Below are 17913 nucleotides of genomic sequence, written 5' to 3'. Positions count from 1 at the left end.
CGTATATTGCATCAAAACTATGACAGTGCCTAGTTACCCTTCACCCAACATTCTTTTCTCCATCCATTTCGGTCCATTAATATTTGAAGAACATAACTACTTTCAAAAGCTGATGTTTCGCCTGTGACATTGGTGGACATTATTTATATCAGTTATTATCTTGTGATTTTCTTTGTCAAAACTGAACTTGAAAGCGGACATAGTCTTAGATGGCATAGAACACCATGTATGACAAGTAATACAATATCAGGGATGTTAATTCGACCATTGTTTATTGTTACAGGTATAGCGTGGAGCTTCCGCTTCCCGTCGATAAGTTCCCTGTCACGTCGCAAGATGCCGCTGCCATCGCGGCCGCACTTGGACGTGCGCCAATGGCTCAACATTCTAGAGCTGGGGCAGTACGCCGCCATCTTCGAGAAGTTCGAAGGCGTCGAGGTAAGCAATGATCATTCATTTATTATGGAATGGCAATGTTTGAGAAATCCTTATTCTTTTACTATTAGGAAAACCGAAAAATTAAGAAACGATCTCATGTATACAATAGGGAGTTTATCTGTTCTTGCCTAGAACAGAATAATCTGAAAGAGCTACAAAGCTGAAAGTGTTCATGTAGTAGCCTCTAATCCGCAAGGGTGCAGGAATACTTGTTCGAAAATTCCCGATGGAGTCTCAAAAAGTGTTTTCGGTGGAATTGAAAATAATTCGATTTGTAAGATGAGTCGTTTCTATTATTGCAAAGTTCATAAGTAATATACTGAGTTCTTTTTATGAAAGCTTACCGAAGAATTGTCTGCATTTCACTAGGCGAGGAATGAACAAAATATTTCGGAAGTTAGCATGCATGTAGTCTCTAACCTATCAGGATGCAGGAATGCTGGGTGAACGAAAATTCCCGCGGGGACCTCAACTGACGGGGTTGTCCGAAAACATATGAAATCGCAGAAGAAATGTTTTGCCTTGTCACACAAACATGTTGCACTATTAAAAGACGACAGTTCTACATATTACTGCTTTTATTATTACTAGTGTTCGGAATTATATGCACTAAAATATATGCGTACTTTGCACTAAAATGCCCAAATGTGCAGTATAATATGTTCAAATATGCATTTATTATGAACTACAAATTTGAGTCTGCAAGCTTTCTGTTATACAGGATAGCCTACGTAAAAAAAGCCATTACTAGCAACATGTTATGATATTTTGAAATCTTTCATTCTTAAGATAAACACATTATTTTCTTACACACAAAAACATTATTGCTATCCTTTCTTACTCATCATCATCATCATCATCATCATCATCATCATCGTTATCATCAATTTCTCTTTTGCAGCTCCATCCGGGTCGGGATATTTATGGCATATTCCATCTCTACCTCCGGCTCCAAGTGTAAACAAAGTCAGTGATTTCCTTAAGACGGGCGTTCTGCGAAATTGCAGTTTTACGGATTACTTGATGAAAAGTGATTTGTAATTGTAATATTTCTCAGGTTATTGTAATTCATCCCAATTATTTCTTTTTTGTCCTTTTCCCATCATTACTTGAAGTTATTCATTCGATCAAATGCGTGATTTTTACGTCTTCAACGGCCATATTTGAGCTTTCCTATCAATTTTCGTGCAGTTCGGGGTGTTCGAATGCAAATACTTCCCTCGTAAGAGAAACTCATTGACGTTCAAATATCCGAAAGAAGGAAATATGATCGTGAATATTTAGATTATGCAATATAGGATCGTATTTTGTTGGATTGGAAAACCATGTGAAACTACGAACTATAGCTTTTATTTTATTCTCAGCAGGTCCTACAACGCACCCTCGCGGAACGTACAGCTATTCCAGTGATTCCACTACCAACGCACAGACACGCTTAGGAACTTTCATGATTGCGGACTCTTGTTTGCGGAAATATGTCAAGTTTAATAGAGTATGAGGAGACTGGAAAGGGGGAACTGACCTTGACTACTTCCATCCACTCCGTACACCTTCATATGCCGCTGTACTGTACGTACATCTGGAAGTGGTAGGGAAGGTCGCTGATCATTTCACAGTAATTGGCACACCAAATACGGGCTACCGTAGAGAGGTTCACGTCAAGCGAAGGAAAGCGTACAAGTTCCCGTTCCGTTGAGGTCATTCTGAAGACAGCCAACCGACGTATCTCAGCAGACTTAGCATTGGCCTTGTAGGTGAGGTCACGCTCGACCCTTGGTTCAAATTCAGTTATGGGCATGAGTTAATGGTTGTGTTACCTGCGTGCTTATTTGCAATGATGAATGTACTACAGTAATAAATGGAAATCGAAGTATAGCGATAGGCATAAATTAGTATGGCACTTCCTAGAAACTTAAAATGTTGTATCACAAACATTCTTGGAAAAAATGAAAATTTCGAAAACCTCTCGAGAAAGGCGAGCTGAAGCGGGGTTCGAAAATGGAGCTACGCAGCAAAACAGCATGACTACGCAAGCACAGGTATTTTTCTCACCCAGTGGGAAATCCTGTACTTTTCGTGGGCTTACAAGTTTCCTGGAAGTCCAAATTAATTTTTACCCTCAAACCCTGAGAACGTGTTAAGGAATTTTTCGAGATTATAAAGAGGAAAGGATATATTTATCAGGAAAGAAAATTTCACCGTTGGTTGACGGCAGGCAATGGGGGCAGCTACAAATTCAGTATCCAGTAAAACATCGATGATGATGATGCTTGTTGTTTAAAGGGGCCTAACATCGAAGGTCATCGGCCCCTAATGGAACGAGATGGACGAAATGACATATGATAGTTAAAATTTAAAACGGAGCCACTGATTAGAGTTTTAAAAAATGCGATGAAAAATGAGTATGAAATTAAAACAATCAGTGGATCTAATTCGCAATGCCTTATTTTGGAATAAAATAAGAAAAATTACAGGAGATAATGGAATAAGGCATTGCCTGCTAGTACAGATATATATACATACTTTACATTAGACGTGAAAAGAACACATTAAAATACGCAACACAAACTAAAATGAAGTCAATAGGATGAGAGCGTAATTGACACAAAGATACAAGCACAAAGGACATCATTACATACGATAAAACAGACCACTATCCCTCATAAAGCGGATGACGAGGTCTGCTGACTGCACGTCATCACGCAGGATAAGGGAGATGGTATCCGGGAGGTTAAGACTACGGCGAAGATCAACCAGGTCCGTACACTCCGTAAGCATGTGTACCACGGTAAGATGGTCACCGCAGGTACACACCGGAGGAGGTTCTCCTTTCAAAAGATGCGAGCGAGTCACGATACCATGGCCGACCCGAAGACGACATAATACCACGGCTTCCCGCCGCGAAGCCCGAAGGGAAGTCTTCCATACCTTCGTCGTTCCTTTTATCGCTCTCAACTTATTGGGAGGTGGAATGGCCTGCCACTCCATCTCCCAATGGGACATAACATGATGTCGCAGCTGGGAGCGAATATCACTTGCTGGAACCTTGAAAGGCAACGGGGGCAGTATAACTGCCTCCTTGGCAGCCTGATCTGCGAACTCGTTTCCCTCTATGCCCATGTGGCTTGGGAGCCACAGAAACGTGATTCTGGTGCCGGCATCCCAACACCCGGCCAGCAGGTCCTGGATCCGCTGCACCAGAGGGTGTTGAGGGAAACAGGTATCAATAGACTGAAGCGAACTCAAGGAGTCAGTACACACAAGAAAGTGTCGGCGCTCATTGTATAGTGCGTACCGCAGAGCTCTGCAGATAGCATAGAGCTCTGCCGTGTACACACTACAGGTTTCCGGGAGAGCAAAAAGAAACCGATCATTGTCGACAACGAACGCACAGCCCACCTTCGTATCTGTCCTTGAACCATCCGTGTAGACGACGACTGAACCTGGATAGCGGCCAACAACGGACATGAAGAGCCTCCGATAAATCGAAGGGTCCGTGTTTTCCTTCGGGCCAGTGTGTAGGTCCAGGATTATTTCAGGACGTCGTACTACCCACGGAGGTGCCCCACTCGGTTGTCTGACAAGGCATGGAACCGAAGGTACGTTAAACAACCTGTAACTGCTCTCCAAGCGTATTCCAACCGGCCGTGTAGCTCGAGGACGAGCAGCGTACAGAAAATGGTTGCCATTGATGAATACGCAAGGATAGCTGGGATGAAGTGGCATTTGTCGCAAATGAGCAGCATACGAAAGAAGCATTTGCTGGCGCCTCAGGTGTAGAGGCGGCACACCAGACTCAGCGAGCAGGCTAGCGATGGGGCTTGTACGAAAAGCTCCCGTCGCCAACCTAACCCCGGCGTGGTGGATGCTGTTCAGCTTCGCAAGAACGCTTGGTCTTGCGGAGCCATATGCTGCACTGCCGTAGTCTAACCTAGATAAAACGTGTGCCCTGTAGAATCGTAGGAGCACCGCACGGTCAGCTCCCCAATTAGTGCTGCTAAGAAATTTCAAGAGATTTAGCCTCTTGGTGCATTGCACTTTTAGCTCCCGCACGTGTGGCTCCCACGATAATTTACTGTCGAAAAGGAGCCCAAGAAAGCGGTAAGTGTCAACCACGGGAAGAGCGACATTTCCTAGCTAAAGTTCAGGATCTGGATGTAGAGTACGTTGACGGCAAAAGTGGACAACGGAGGTCTTTGCAGTAGAAAACCGAAAACCATGTTCAAAGGTCCACTGCTCCACCTTCCGGATAGCTTGCTGTAATTGTCGCTCTGCGACTGCCATACTGTGCGAGCTATAGTGAAGAGCAAAATCGTCCACATATAGCGACGGTATTACTGCTGGACCAGCAGCAGCAACAATACCGTTTATGGCAATCGCGAACAGAGTAACACTAAGAACCGATCCCTGTGGGACTCCATTTTCTTGAACGTGGTATTGCGAATATGTCCTCCCTACTCGGACACGGAATAGACGGAGGGACAAAAAATTCGCAATGAAAACCGGCAAGTTACCTCGGAATTTCCATTGATGCAGGACTGAAAGGATATCATATCGCCATGTGGTGTCGTAGGCCTTTTCTAAGTCAAAGAAAACAGCTACCAAATGCTGTTTGCGGAGAAACGCATCCTGGATAGAACTCTCCAGGCGTACCAAGTGGTCAGTGGTGGATCGAGCGGCTCGGAAACCACACTGGTACTCGGACAAGAGTCCTTGTTTCTCCAGACACCACACAAGGCGGCGATTTACCATCCTCTCAAACAGCTTACACAGGCAGCTGGTAAGACAAATAGGTCTATAACTCCCTGCATATTTAGGATATTTGTCAGGCTTGAGGACAGGAATGACGATGCCCTCTCGCCACTGAGACGGATAGTCACCCTCCATCCAGATTCGGTTGAACACACGAAGGAGATAGAGAAGACTGTCCTCACTAAGGTGTTTCAACATCTGGTTATGGATATTGTCTGGTCCAGGGGACGTGTCCTTGCAAAGCGCTAATGCGCTGCGGAGTTCCCACTCCGTAAAGGGCACGTTATAGTCCTCTGAAGCCTGAGTGGCAAAACTGAGATGACGACGTTCTGCCTCCCGCTTCAGAGGTAGGAAGTCACGATGGTAATTCCCGGAGCCAGACACGGCCGCGAAATGGCGAGCAAGATGGTTAGCAATCGAGAGTGGTTCAGTGACGATATTGCCTGCAATGGAAATTCCCGGTACCGAAGATAATCCATGAATACCCGAAATACGCCGAAGTTTAGTCCACACTTGAGATGATGGAGTGTGTGACGTCATAGACGACACATATCTCTCCCATGAAGCCTTCTTACTTTGGCGAATAAGAACCCGCGCCTTAGCGCGGAATTTCTTAAATGTTACCAAGTTGGCCGCAGTAGGCTGTCTACGGTAACGTTTATGAGCACGACGGCGTTCTTTGATAGCTGTTGCTATTTCCTCGTTCCACCAAGGAACGAGTTTTCGGCGAGGAGTCCCCGAGAAGAACGGAATGGACTCCTCAGCAGCAGCAAGAATAACTCGGGTGACATAAGTTATTTCCTCGCCGACGGTCCGCCTGATATCATCGTTAAAGACAGCTAGTGATGTGTACTTTGGCCAATCAGCATGTTTAAGAATCCATCGAGGGGGAGCCTCGACGGATGTTTGGTTCATCAAAGTAAGAATGATGGGAAAATGGTCACTGTCACAAAGATCGTCGTGTGTGTTCCACCGAAACAGCGGAACCAACGTTCGGCTGCATAGACTTACGTCTATGCGAGAATATGTGCCGTAACGTACACTGAAGTGTGTTGGTTCCCCTGTGTTCAAAATACATAAATCCAGGTCTGTTACCAATGTTTCCAGCTCTCGTCCCCGGGGGCAAGGGGTCTCAGATGATGATGATGATGCTTGTTGTTTAAAGGGGCCTAACATCGAAGGTCATCGGCCCCTAATGGAATGTGATAAACGACATGAGAGATGATGTTAAAATTTTAAAAACATATCCACTGACTAGAGTTTAAAAAATGATGGAGAAAAATGAGGGTGAGATTAAAACAATCAGTGGATCTAATACGCAATGCCTTATTTTCTAATAAAATAAGAGAAATTACAGGAAAACAAAAGAATAAGGCATTGCCTGGTAGTACATAATTTACGAGAGACGTTAAAATAACACATTAAAATACGCAAAACAAACTAAAATTAAGTCAATAGGATAAAAGCGAAAGTGACACAAAACACACTAGGACAAAGGACAGCATTACACACGAGAAAACAGTCCACTATCCCTCATAAAGCGGATGACGAGGTCTGCTGACTGCTCGTCATCACGCAAGATAGGGGAGATAGTACTCGGAAGGTTAAGACTACGGCGCAGATCGACCAGGTCCACACACTCCGTAAGGATGTGCACCACGGTAAGATGGTCGCCGCAGGTACACACCGGAGGGGGTTCTCCTTTCAAAAGATGCGAGTGAGTCAAGATACCGTGGCCGATCCGAAGACGACATAATACCACGGCTTCCCTCCGCGAAGCCCGAAGGGAAGTCCTCCATACCTTCGTTGTTCCTTTTATCGCTCTCAGCTTATTGGGAAGTGGAATGGCCTGCCACTCCATCTCCCAATGGGACATAACAAGATGTCTCAGCTGGGAGCGAATATCACTTACTGGAACCTGGAAAGGCAACGTGGGCAGTGTAACTGCCTCCTTGGCAGCCTGATCTACTAACTCGTTTCCCTCTATGCCCATGTGGCTTGGGAGCCACAGAAATGTGATTCTGGTGCCAGCATCCCAACACCCGGCCAGCAGGTCCTGGATTAGCTGCACCAGAGGGTGCCGAGGGAAACAGGTATCTATAGACTGGAGCGAACTCAAGGAGTCGGTACACAGAAGAAAGTGTCGGCGCTCATTGTACAGTGCGTACCGCAGAGCCTCATAGATAGCATAGAGCTCTGCTGTGTACACACTACAGGTTGCCGGAAGAGCAAAAAGGAACCTATCATTGTTAACAACGAACGCACAGCCCACCTTCGTATCTGACCTTGAACCATCCGTGTAGACGACGACTGAACCTGGATAGCGACCAACAACGGACAGGAAGAGCCTCCGATAAATCGAAGGGTCCGTGTTTTCCTTTGGACCAGTGTGCAGATCCAGGATTACTTCAGGTCGTCGTACGACCCACGGAGGTACCCCACTTGGTTGTCTGACAAGGCAAGGAACCGAAGGTACGTCAAACAATTCGGAAATGTTATCCAAGCGTATCCCAACCGGCCGCGTCGCTCGAGGACGAGCAGCGTACAGCAAACGGTTGCCATTGTTGAACACGCAAGGATAGCTGGGATGAAGTGGCATCTGTCGCAAATTTGCAGCATATGTAAGTAGAAGTTGCTGGCGCCTCAGGTGTAAAGGCGGCACACCAGACTCAGCGAGCAGGCTAGCGATGGGGCTTGTACGAAAAGCTCCCGTCGCCAACCTAACCCCGCTGTGGTGGATACTGTTCAGCTTCGCAAGAACGCTTGGTCTTGCGGAGCCATATGCTGCACTGCCGTAGTCTAACCGGGATAAAATGTGTGCCCGATAGAATCGCAGGAGCACCGCGCGGTCAGCCCCCCAAGAAGTGCTGCTAAGAAACTTAAGGATATTAAGCTTCCTAGTGCATTGCACTTTTAACTGCCGCACGTGTGGCTCCCACGATAATTTACTGTCAAAAAGGAGCCCAAGAAATCGGTAGGTGTCAACAACTGGAAGAACGACATTACCTAGATAAAGCTCAGGATGAGGGTGAAGTGTACGTTGACGACAAAAGTGGACAACGGAGGTCTTTGCGGCAGAAAACCGAAAGCCATGTTCTAAGGTCCACTTCTCCACCCTCCTAATAGCTTGCTGTAACTGTCGCTCTGCGACTGCCATACTGCACGAGCTATAGTGCAGAGCAAAATCATCCACATATAGGGACGGTATGACGGCTGGACCAGCAGCCGCGACAATACCGTTTATGGCAATCGCGAACAGAGTGACACTAAGAACCGATCCCTGTGGTACTCCATTTTCTTGAACGTGGTATTGCGAATATGTTCTCCCTACTCGGACACGGAATAGACGGAGAGACAAAAAATTCGCAATAAATACCGGCAAGTTACCTCGGAATGTCCATTGATGCAGGACTGAAAGGATGCCATATCGCCAGGTGGTGTCGTAGGCCTTCTCCAAGTCAAAGAAGACAGCTACCAAGTGCTGTTTGCGGAGAAACGCATCCTGGATAGAGCTCTCCAGGCGTACCAAGTGGTCTGTGGTGGATCGAGTGGCTCGAAATCCACATTGGTACTCGGACAAGAGTCCTTGTTTCTCCAGACACCACACGAGTCTGCGATTTACCATCCTCTCAAAGAGCTTACACAGGCAATTTGTAAGACAAATCGGTCTGTAACTTCCTGCATACTTAGGATCTTTGTCAGGCTTGAGGACAGGGATGACTATGCCCTCTCGCCACTGAGACGGAAAATCACCCTCTGTCCAGATTCGGTTGAACACACGAAGGAGATATAGTAAACTATCATCACTAAGGTGTTTCAACATCTGGTTATGGATGTTGTCCGGTCCAGGAGACGTGTCCTTGCAAAGCGCTAATGCGCTGCGGAGTTCCCACTCCGTAAAGGGCACGTTGTAGTCCTCTGAAGCTTGGGTGGCAAAACTAAGGTGATGACGTTCAGCCTCCCGCTTCAGAGGGAGGAAATCAGGATTGTAATTCCCGGAGCCAGAGACATCCGCGAAATGACTAGCGAGATGATTAGCAATCGCAAGGGGATCAGTGGCGACACTGCCTGCAATGGAAATTCCCGGTACAGCAGATGATCCTTGAATACCCGAAAGTCGTCGAAGTTTCGTCCACACTTGAGATGATGGAGTATGCGACGTCATGGACGACACATATCTCTCCCATGAAGCCTTCTTACTTTGTCGAATAAGAACTCGCGCCTCAGCGCGGATTTTCTTAAATGTTACCAAGTTGGCCACAGTAGGCTGTCGACGGTAACGTTTATGAGCGCGACGGCGTTCTTTGATGGCTGCTGCTATTTCATCGTTCCACCAAGGAACGAGTTTTCGGCGAGGAGCCCCCGAGAAAAACGGAATGGTCTCCTCAGCAGCAGCAAGAATAACTTGGGTGACGTAAGTTATTTCCTCGCCGACGGTCCGCCTGACATCATCGTGAAAGACAGCTAGTGATGTGTACTTTGGCCAATCAGCATGTTTAAGAATCCATCGAGGGGGAGCCTCGACGGGTTTATGTTTCAACAAAGTAAGAATAATGGGAAAATGGTCACTGTCACAGAGATCATCGTGTGCATTCCACCGAAACAGTGGAACCAACGTTCGGCTGCATAGACTTACGTCTATGCGAGAGTATGTGCCGTAACGTACACTAAAGTGAGTTGGTTCCCCTGTGTTCAAAATACATAAATCCAGATCTGTTATAAGTGTTTCCAACTCTCTTCCTCGGGGACAAGGCGTCTCAGAGCCCCATATGGGGTGATGGGCGTTAAAATCGCCCAATAAGAGGAAGGGTGGTGGAAGCTGATCTATAAGATCAGCGACATCATTGATGTTCAGATGCTGGCCGGGTGGAAGATAAACATTACACACTGTTGCTATGACAGGCAGCGAGACGCGAACAGCTACAGCCTCTAGAGGGGTTCGTAATGGAACCTCTGCGCTGTAGCTATCAGAACGTACAAAAATGCCAACGCCTCCGGAAGCCCGGTGAGCATAGTATCGTTCTGTCGAGTATAGTTTGAAATTCCTCAAGACCGTATGATGACCAGGTCTGAAATTGGTCTCCTGAATACAGACTATACTCGCTGCGTACTCACTAATAAGCTGACGTAACTCAGCAAGATGCCTGTCATAACCATTACAATTCCACTGTAACAGTGTCATAGTGTGGACTGTAAAAGGAGTGTTAGGTTATGAGCGAAAAATGCTCGTTAGCCTAAACACTATCTAATTCTACATCCGTAGATGTAGAGGACTGCGCGACATCCATCCCGTCATCAAAAGATGGCAGGGGTGCCGCCCAGAACTTCGACAAATTTCGGGCGCGAGGGGGTCCCCTACGAGGAGAGCGCGCAGGTTTGGGAGCAGGAGTGCCTCCTGGCGCAGACTCATACCCTCCAGATGGGGGGCATGACTTCTCCTTCGCAGGGGAAGGCCGAGAGCGCTCAGAACGGGCGCTCTTCTTCCCCTTCTTTTTTTCAGGTTTAGACGGGCTGGGAGATGGTTTCCCAGCCCTGGTCAACGAAGCCGCCTCCGCCGGCTGGGGCACGACTTTCGTCGACCTCCTAGGGGGGGGAGACTTAGTCTTCCCCCCTTGCTGTGCCGGCTGGGAGTTCCCAGCCTGCACAGACTTCTGGTTGGTCGAAGGTGGGGTGGTCCCCCCCTTCGAGCTTTGACTATTTGCGACGTTGCTGGGAGCAGCAACAGTCGCCTTGGGCGCAGCGGTCTGGACAGGTGTCTTGGTCGTAAATGACGAACCTGGAAGACTCTGAGCTATCAAGCTATAGTCGAGTGTACGGGCAGGTGTATTCATAGAATGAAACTTACGGCGCGCTTCCTGGTAGGAAAGACCATCCAGGGTCTTGATCTCCTGGATCTTCTTCTCACTCAGGTATGTCGGACAATTCCGATCCCGAGGAGAATGAAAACCGGAGCAGTTAGTGCACTTGTATGGAGTTGTGCACTCCTCCGCGCCGTGAGCTACTCGTCCACATGTACCACATACAGCCTGATTCGAACAGCGAGATACCATATGTCCGAATCGCTGGCATTGATAGCATCGCATAGGAGGCGGGATGTACGGCCTCACATCGCAACGATAAGTGGTTACCTTGACTTTCTCTGGTAACACTGACAACTTGAAAGAGACAATGAAGGCACCAGTGGCAACGTCTTCACCGTTGACCTTGCGCGTAATGCGCCGGACGTGTGTCACGCCACGGTTCTTCATGTCTTCCATCAACTCGTCGTCAGTGTTCAAAATAAGGTCGCGGTGAAAGATGACTCCGCGAACCAGGTTCAAGGACTTATGCTCCTCCACTTTGACGGGGATCGCCAAAGTGCTCGCACTTAAGCAACTGATCAGCTTGCAGTGCTGTACGAGTCTTGAGAAGCAAACTACCGTTGCGCATTTTCTTAAGTTCCTCCAGTTCGCCATAGACGCCTTCGATGTGCCGACTAAAAAGGACCGACTTCACCAGCTTAAAATCGTTCCCATCGGTTCTGGTAGCGACCAGAAACCTAGGGAAGCTGGATCCCATTCCTTCACGCTGCGCATGTTCCCAGGGAGTTGAACCTCTCAGGGAAGCAAAAGTTAAAGACTTAGGTGGGCGACCACCTTGAGAGAGCAGACTTCGTTTGGAAGCCATGCCCGATAGCATCCTCCCCGAATGCCACCCACTCCGATCAGGGGTCTCTGTAGCCGAACCAAGCAGCCAAGGCAATACCCACCTGGTCATAGCAGGTACTGCCCGGGTTCCGATGTTGGACGATGCCTAATACGGCATGACTGAGGCAATGAGCACTAAGACTCCCTTCCTCCAGCCACCCGCAATAGCATGTACCCCATAGCGTTTACAGAGCACTAAATATAGAGAAAAAAATAAAAATAATTAATAATAATATGTCCTTCTGGCATTCGGCTGTGCGGGGACCTGCGTTGTCAGGCGGATACCACTGCCCGGGTACATGATACTCCCACCCGCCGCGTCCTGGGTGGTTGCTGGCACGGGCTTTCGAGCGTAGTCGCACACATAGGAGCTCCATCGCCGGGCAGCACGCACATCAAATTTTGAATGGTCTACATCTGACCCTCGGAAAAATAATAAAAAAATAAAGAGGGGACCATGGCCACATGACCCTTTAAGTCGCCTTCGACGACAGGCAGGGATTACCAATGGATGTATTCAGCCTCTCCCATCCACAGGAGGTCCATCACATTATACCAAACCGCAATCCATGTCCGCGCCAAGGTCGCCCCTTTTTGTCGCCTCTTACGACAGGCGGGGGATACCGCGGGTGTATTCTGCATGTGTGTCCCCCACCCGCAGGGGGTAGTGTGTTTGGTCCGCGAGAGGTATTTTATTTCCCTCAAGTCCGCCGGCAAGCCGGTTAGGACCCCCCTATCCGCCACCTGGGACGCGCCACGTGGGAGTATCACCTCTCCCCCTGCTACGCCATCGTAGTAGGTTCGTGGAGGCGTCTCAGAGCCCCATATGGGGTGATGGGCGTTAAAATCGCCCAACAAGAGGAAGGGAGGTGGAAGCTGATCTAGAAGATCAGTGACATCATTAATGTTAAGAGGTAGCCCTGGCGGAAAATAGACATTACACACTGTTGTTATGACAGGCAGCGGAACGCGAACAGCTACAGCCTCCAGCGGGGTTCTTAGTGGAACCTCCTCGCTGTAGGTATCAGAACGGACAAAAATGCCAACGCCACCGGACGCCCGGTGAGCATAATGTCGTTCTGTCGAGTATAGTCGAAAATTTCGGAATACCGTATGATGATCTGGTCGGAAGTTTGTTTCCTGAATACAGACTATACTCGCCGAATACTCGCTAATGAACTGGCGCAACTCAGCAAGATGCCTATCATAACCGTTACAATTCCATTGTACCAGTGCCATATTGTAAGTGTGGACTTCTGAGGATTAGGATAGGAGCAACGGAATGCTACCTAACCTAACCTACACTCACATCCCCATCCGAAGATGGAGATTCGTGCTCCATGTGCAGCTCCTCGTCATCAGACGAGGTGATGCAGGCCTTCAACTTCTTTGACGTAGTCCGGGTGCGGGGTTTCTGCCCACGAGGGGAGCGCGCAGGTTTCCCCGAAGGAAGACCTGCTGACGCAGAATCAGGCCCTCCAGGTGGAGGGCGTGACACCCCATTTGTAGGAGATTTGGAAGAGCGCCTATTAAGGGCGTTCTTCTTCCCCGCCGTCGATTCTTGTTTAGACGGGCTGGGAGGGGAGTTCCCAGCCCTGGTCGACGATGCCGCCTCCGCCGGCTTAGGCGCGGCTTTCGCCGACCGTGTAGGGGAAGGAGACGTTGTCTTCTTCCCCTTCTGTGCCGGCGTAGGTTTCTTAGCCGGCACAGGCAGATTGGTGGTCGAAGGCCGGGATGGACCAGCCTTCGAGCTTGTTCTCTTTGCGGCGTTGCTCGCAGGAGCAACCGCCGCCTTGAGCGCAGCGATCTTCTGGACAGGTGTTGCAGGTGAAAATGAGGAACCTGGCAGGGACTGAGCTATCAAGCTGAAGTCAAGTGTCTTGGCCGGTGCATTCAGGGAATTAAACTTACGGCGCGCTTCCTGGTACGAAAGACCATCCAGGGTCTTGATCTCCTGGATCTTCTTCTCACTCAGATAGGTCGGACAGTTCCGATCCCGAGGAGAATGAAGACCAGAGCAGTTAGTGCACTTGTACGGAGGTGTGCATTCCTCCGCGCCGTGAGCTACTTTCCCACATGTACCACACACTGACTGATTCGAACAACGAGATACCATGTGTCCGAATCTCTGGCATTGATAGCACCGCATAGGAGGCGGGATGTACGGCCTCACATCACAACGATAGGTTGTCACCTTGACTTTCTCTGGCAACACTGACAATTTGAAGGAGACTATAAACGCACCCGTGGCAACGTCTTCACCGTTGACTTTGCGTGTGATACGCCGGACGTGGGTCACGCCGCGGTGCTTCATGTCTTCCATCAATTCATCGTCAGTGTTCAGGACGAGATCGCGGTGGAAAATCACTCCACGAACCAGATTCAAGGTCTTGTGCTCTTCCACTTTGACGGGGATGTCGCCAAAGTGGTCGCACTTAAGCAACCGATCTGCTTGGAGCGCAGTGCTCGTCTTTAAAAGCAAACCACCATTGCGCATTTTCTTCAGGTCCTCCAGTTCACCGTAGACACCTTCAATGTGGCGACTAAAGAGAATCGATTTCACCAGCTTGAAGTCTTGCCCATCGGTCCTGGTAGCAACCAGGAACCTAGGGAAGCTGGAACCCAGACTAAGTCGCTGCGCTTGTTCCCAAGGGGTTGCCCCCCTTAGGGAATCAAAAGTTAAAGACTTGGGTAGCGAACTACCCGAGGTGGCAGGCGGAAGTTGTTTCGACGCCATGCCCGAAATCATCCTCCCCGAATGCCACCCACTCCGATCAGGGGTCTCTGTAGCCGAACCAAGCAGCCAAGGCAATACCCACCTGGTCGTAGCAGGTATTGCCCGGGGTCCGATGTTGAACGATGCCTAATACGGGATGACTGAGGCAATGAGCACTAGGACTCCCTTCCTCCGGTCACCCGCAATAGCATGTACCCCATAGCGTGTACAGAGCACTAACAATAGGAAAAATAAATAAAAATAATTAATAATAATATGTCCTTCTGGCATTCGGCTGTGCGGGGACCTGCGTTGTCAGGCGGATACCACTGCCCGGGTACATGACACTCCCACCCGCCGCGTCCTGGGTGGTTGCTGGCACGGGCTTTCGAGCGTAGTCGCACACATAGGAGCTCCATCGCCGGGCAGCACGCACATCAAATTTTGAATGGTCTACATATGACCCTCGGAAAAATAATAAAAAATAAAGAGGGGACCATGGCCACATGACCCTTTAAGTCGCCTTCTACGACAGGCAGGGATTACCTATGGATGTATTCAGCCTCTCCCATCCACAGGAGGTCCATCACATTATACCAAACCGCAATCCATGTCCGCGCCAGGTCGCCCCTTTTTGTCGCCTCTTACGACAGGCAGGGGATACCGCGGGTGTATTCTGCATGTGTGTCCCCCACCCGCAGGGGGTAGTGTGTTTGGTCCGCGAGAGGTATTTTATTTCCCTCAAGTCCGCCGGCAAGCCGGTTAGGACCCCCCTATCCGCCACCTGGGACGCGCCACGTGGGAGTATCACCTCTCCCCCTGCTACGCCTGCGTAGCAGGTTCGTGGCAGTAAAACATCGTTCATCTATATTTTAATATAAAAATGGCGTGTAGCCTCCGGAGAGGCCTGGTGCAGATCTTTCGAGTTGACGCCCTGTAGGCAACCTGTACTTCTCTGAAGGTGGGTCCCTACATAAAATAAAATATAATATTGAAGACGGCACAGTGACCCAACCCCCACAAACCGATGATTATGATGATGTTTGATATTTAAACGGGCCTAACAGCTACGTCATCGGCTCACGAACCAAAGGAATTAACTTTGGAAAGTTAATAACCCCTACTCGACCGGGAATCGAAGCCGGAGCCGTTGGACCAAAGACCAGTTAGCTATCCAATTAGGCATGGAGTCAGACATTAACCTAGACTGATTAGGGGTCATTGCTACCTGGATCAGTAAGTGTTAGAATTAATTAGAATCTCTTCACCCTTTGTTGCATGATGTAGCACATATGCAACATAGATTAACAAACTGTTTTGCACGCCTCTGGTGGGCACTTCATGAACCAATGCATGTTCCACGTGTGTTCCAAGATGTTTATATAATATATTTGACCTTAGTTACTCATAGGTTGGCTGTACTGTGGCCTTAGAGTAGCATATGGTATGAGATGGGAGGGCCTACACCCCTTTGTTGCATGACGTAGCACATATGGAACATAGATTAACAAACTGTTTTGCACGCCTCTGGTGGGCACTTCATGAACCAGTGCATGTTCCACATGAGTTCCAAGTTGTTTATAGAATATATTTGACCTTAGTTACCCATTTCTATATATTTTATGTAGGAACTAGTGGAATGACAACCGTATCAAAGATAATGTTTATTCATGATGTAGCATATATGCAGCATTATTGATAATTTTTTTCAATATTTTTCCAGTTCTCTAAACCTTATGGAGATCTAAAAATAACTTTTAAACATGAAAATAAAAAAATCATGCATTAAAGGGTTAAGGTACAGTAATCAAAACACAAGTATTGATTGTCTCTTTGGTATCACAAAGGTTAAGTAAATCTCACCGAAATAAACATTGTATGTATGTTATATTACAGAACATATTTTAGCCCATTAATTTGATAAACAGTGTGTGTCTAATGTAAGTTGAGGATAACTTTGTTCAGAGTCGTGAGATAAATAAATACTTGCACTAATATATATTAGCTTCTACCTTCCACCCCTCCAAGGACCTTCATGGCCTGTGCGGAGATGACTGATTTTACTAATACTAATTAATAAGGGTAAAGATACATGTTTTTCTAGACCAGTATGGCGAACCTTTACCGACTAGCGCCACAATTAAGGTCTTGTTTATTATTTTTTTACTGTATAGAGTGCCATCTGTTATTTTCCTTTAATATAGTGATGAAACCTATCATCTGACTTCAATTAAGCATTAGGTTGCATTACACATACATCAATTAGACAGAATGTTTCACCATTTTATTTTGCAAACATCATTAAAAATTACATTAAAAACAGGTAAATTTTAAGAATAAGGTATATTTTTGCTTTAACGTAATCAAATTAGTAAAAACCGGCCGCAGAATGAATTGATGCACTTTTTTATTAAAGCGTAATATTGATGATGATGATGATGATGCTTGTTGTTTAAAGGGCCCTAACATCGAGGTCATCGGCCCCTAATGGTACGAAATGAGATAACAACGAAAAATTGAGAAGCATCCACTGGCCAAAATAAAAAAATGTCATGAAGAATGAATCGATGGACATGAACACAACAAAAACAAAAAACAAACAAAACAGTGGATCATACTCAAAAAAGATTGCAAATAATAGTGTTAGTGACCAAGGGACCACTTATAAAGCACAATGATGCTAATGGCACTTATCGGTAGTAAAGGAGAACCATGATATTTCTCAAGCTGCGGTACTAATCAAAGGTAGCGTAAACTCACGGTGTCCCAAACATTAAGGTACTACTCACAAGTATTGTACATCGTACAGGTAACGCAGACCTATGGTGTTTCTCACACAATGGCGCCACTCATAGCCAACGCAAACCGATGAGGTTCCTCACCTAGGTGTACTAATCACGGGCGCCGGTATTCCCGTGGTGTTCCTCGCATAGTGGGTACTAATCACTGGCAACGCAGACCCACGGTGTCGCTCATATAGTGGTACAACTCACAGGCTACGCCCAGACGCGTGGTGTCGCTCACACGGGTACAACTCACAGGCAACGCCCAGACCTGTGGTGCTGCACACATGGGCACGACTCACGGGTACTGGAAACCCACACTGAACCCCACTCGAGTGCTACGAATCACAAAAATATGGATTACCTAACAGAGTGGTACTACTCGCAAGTAAAAGCGACCGATGGTGTTCCGCGCGTGATGGTACTAATCAAAAGTAGTTTCATGGTTCTAATCCAATCATCCCTTGGTCACCCCTTTTAGTCGCCTCTCACGACAGGCAGGGGATACCGTGGGTGTATTATTCGTCTGCCTTCCCCA

At 47.6% G+C, this 17913-nt stretch overlaps 1 protein-coding gene across 2 annotated transcripts in view; it reads left to right on the top strand.

The window, feature by feature from the left end:
- LOC136871691 (breast cancer anti-estrogen resistance protein 3 homolog) overlaps window positions 1–17913 on the top strand; it is an 877056-nt gene that overhangs the window by 440305 nt on the left and 418838 nt on the right. For both annotated transcript variants that reach the window (XM_067145201.2, XM_067145202.2), the window contains exon 2: window positions 284–438. In XM_067145201.2, coding sequence (XP_067001302.1) covers window positions 284–438 — 155 coding nt within the window. The remainder of the gene's footprint in view (window positions 1–283; window positions 439–17913) is intronic.

Source organism: Anabrus simplex, chromosome 4 (assembly GCF_040414725.1).
Source record: "Anabrus simplex isolate iqAnaSimp1 chromosome 4, ASM4041472v1, whole genome shotgun sequence".
Lineage (NCBI taxonomy): Eukaryota > Metazoa > Arthropoda > Insecta > Orthoptera > Tettigoniidae > Anabrus > Anabrus simplex.
This window is presented reverse-complemented; position numbering and strand designations above follow the sequence as displayed.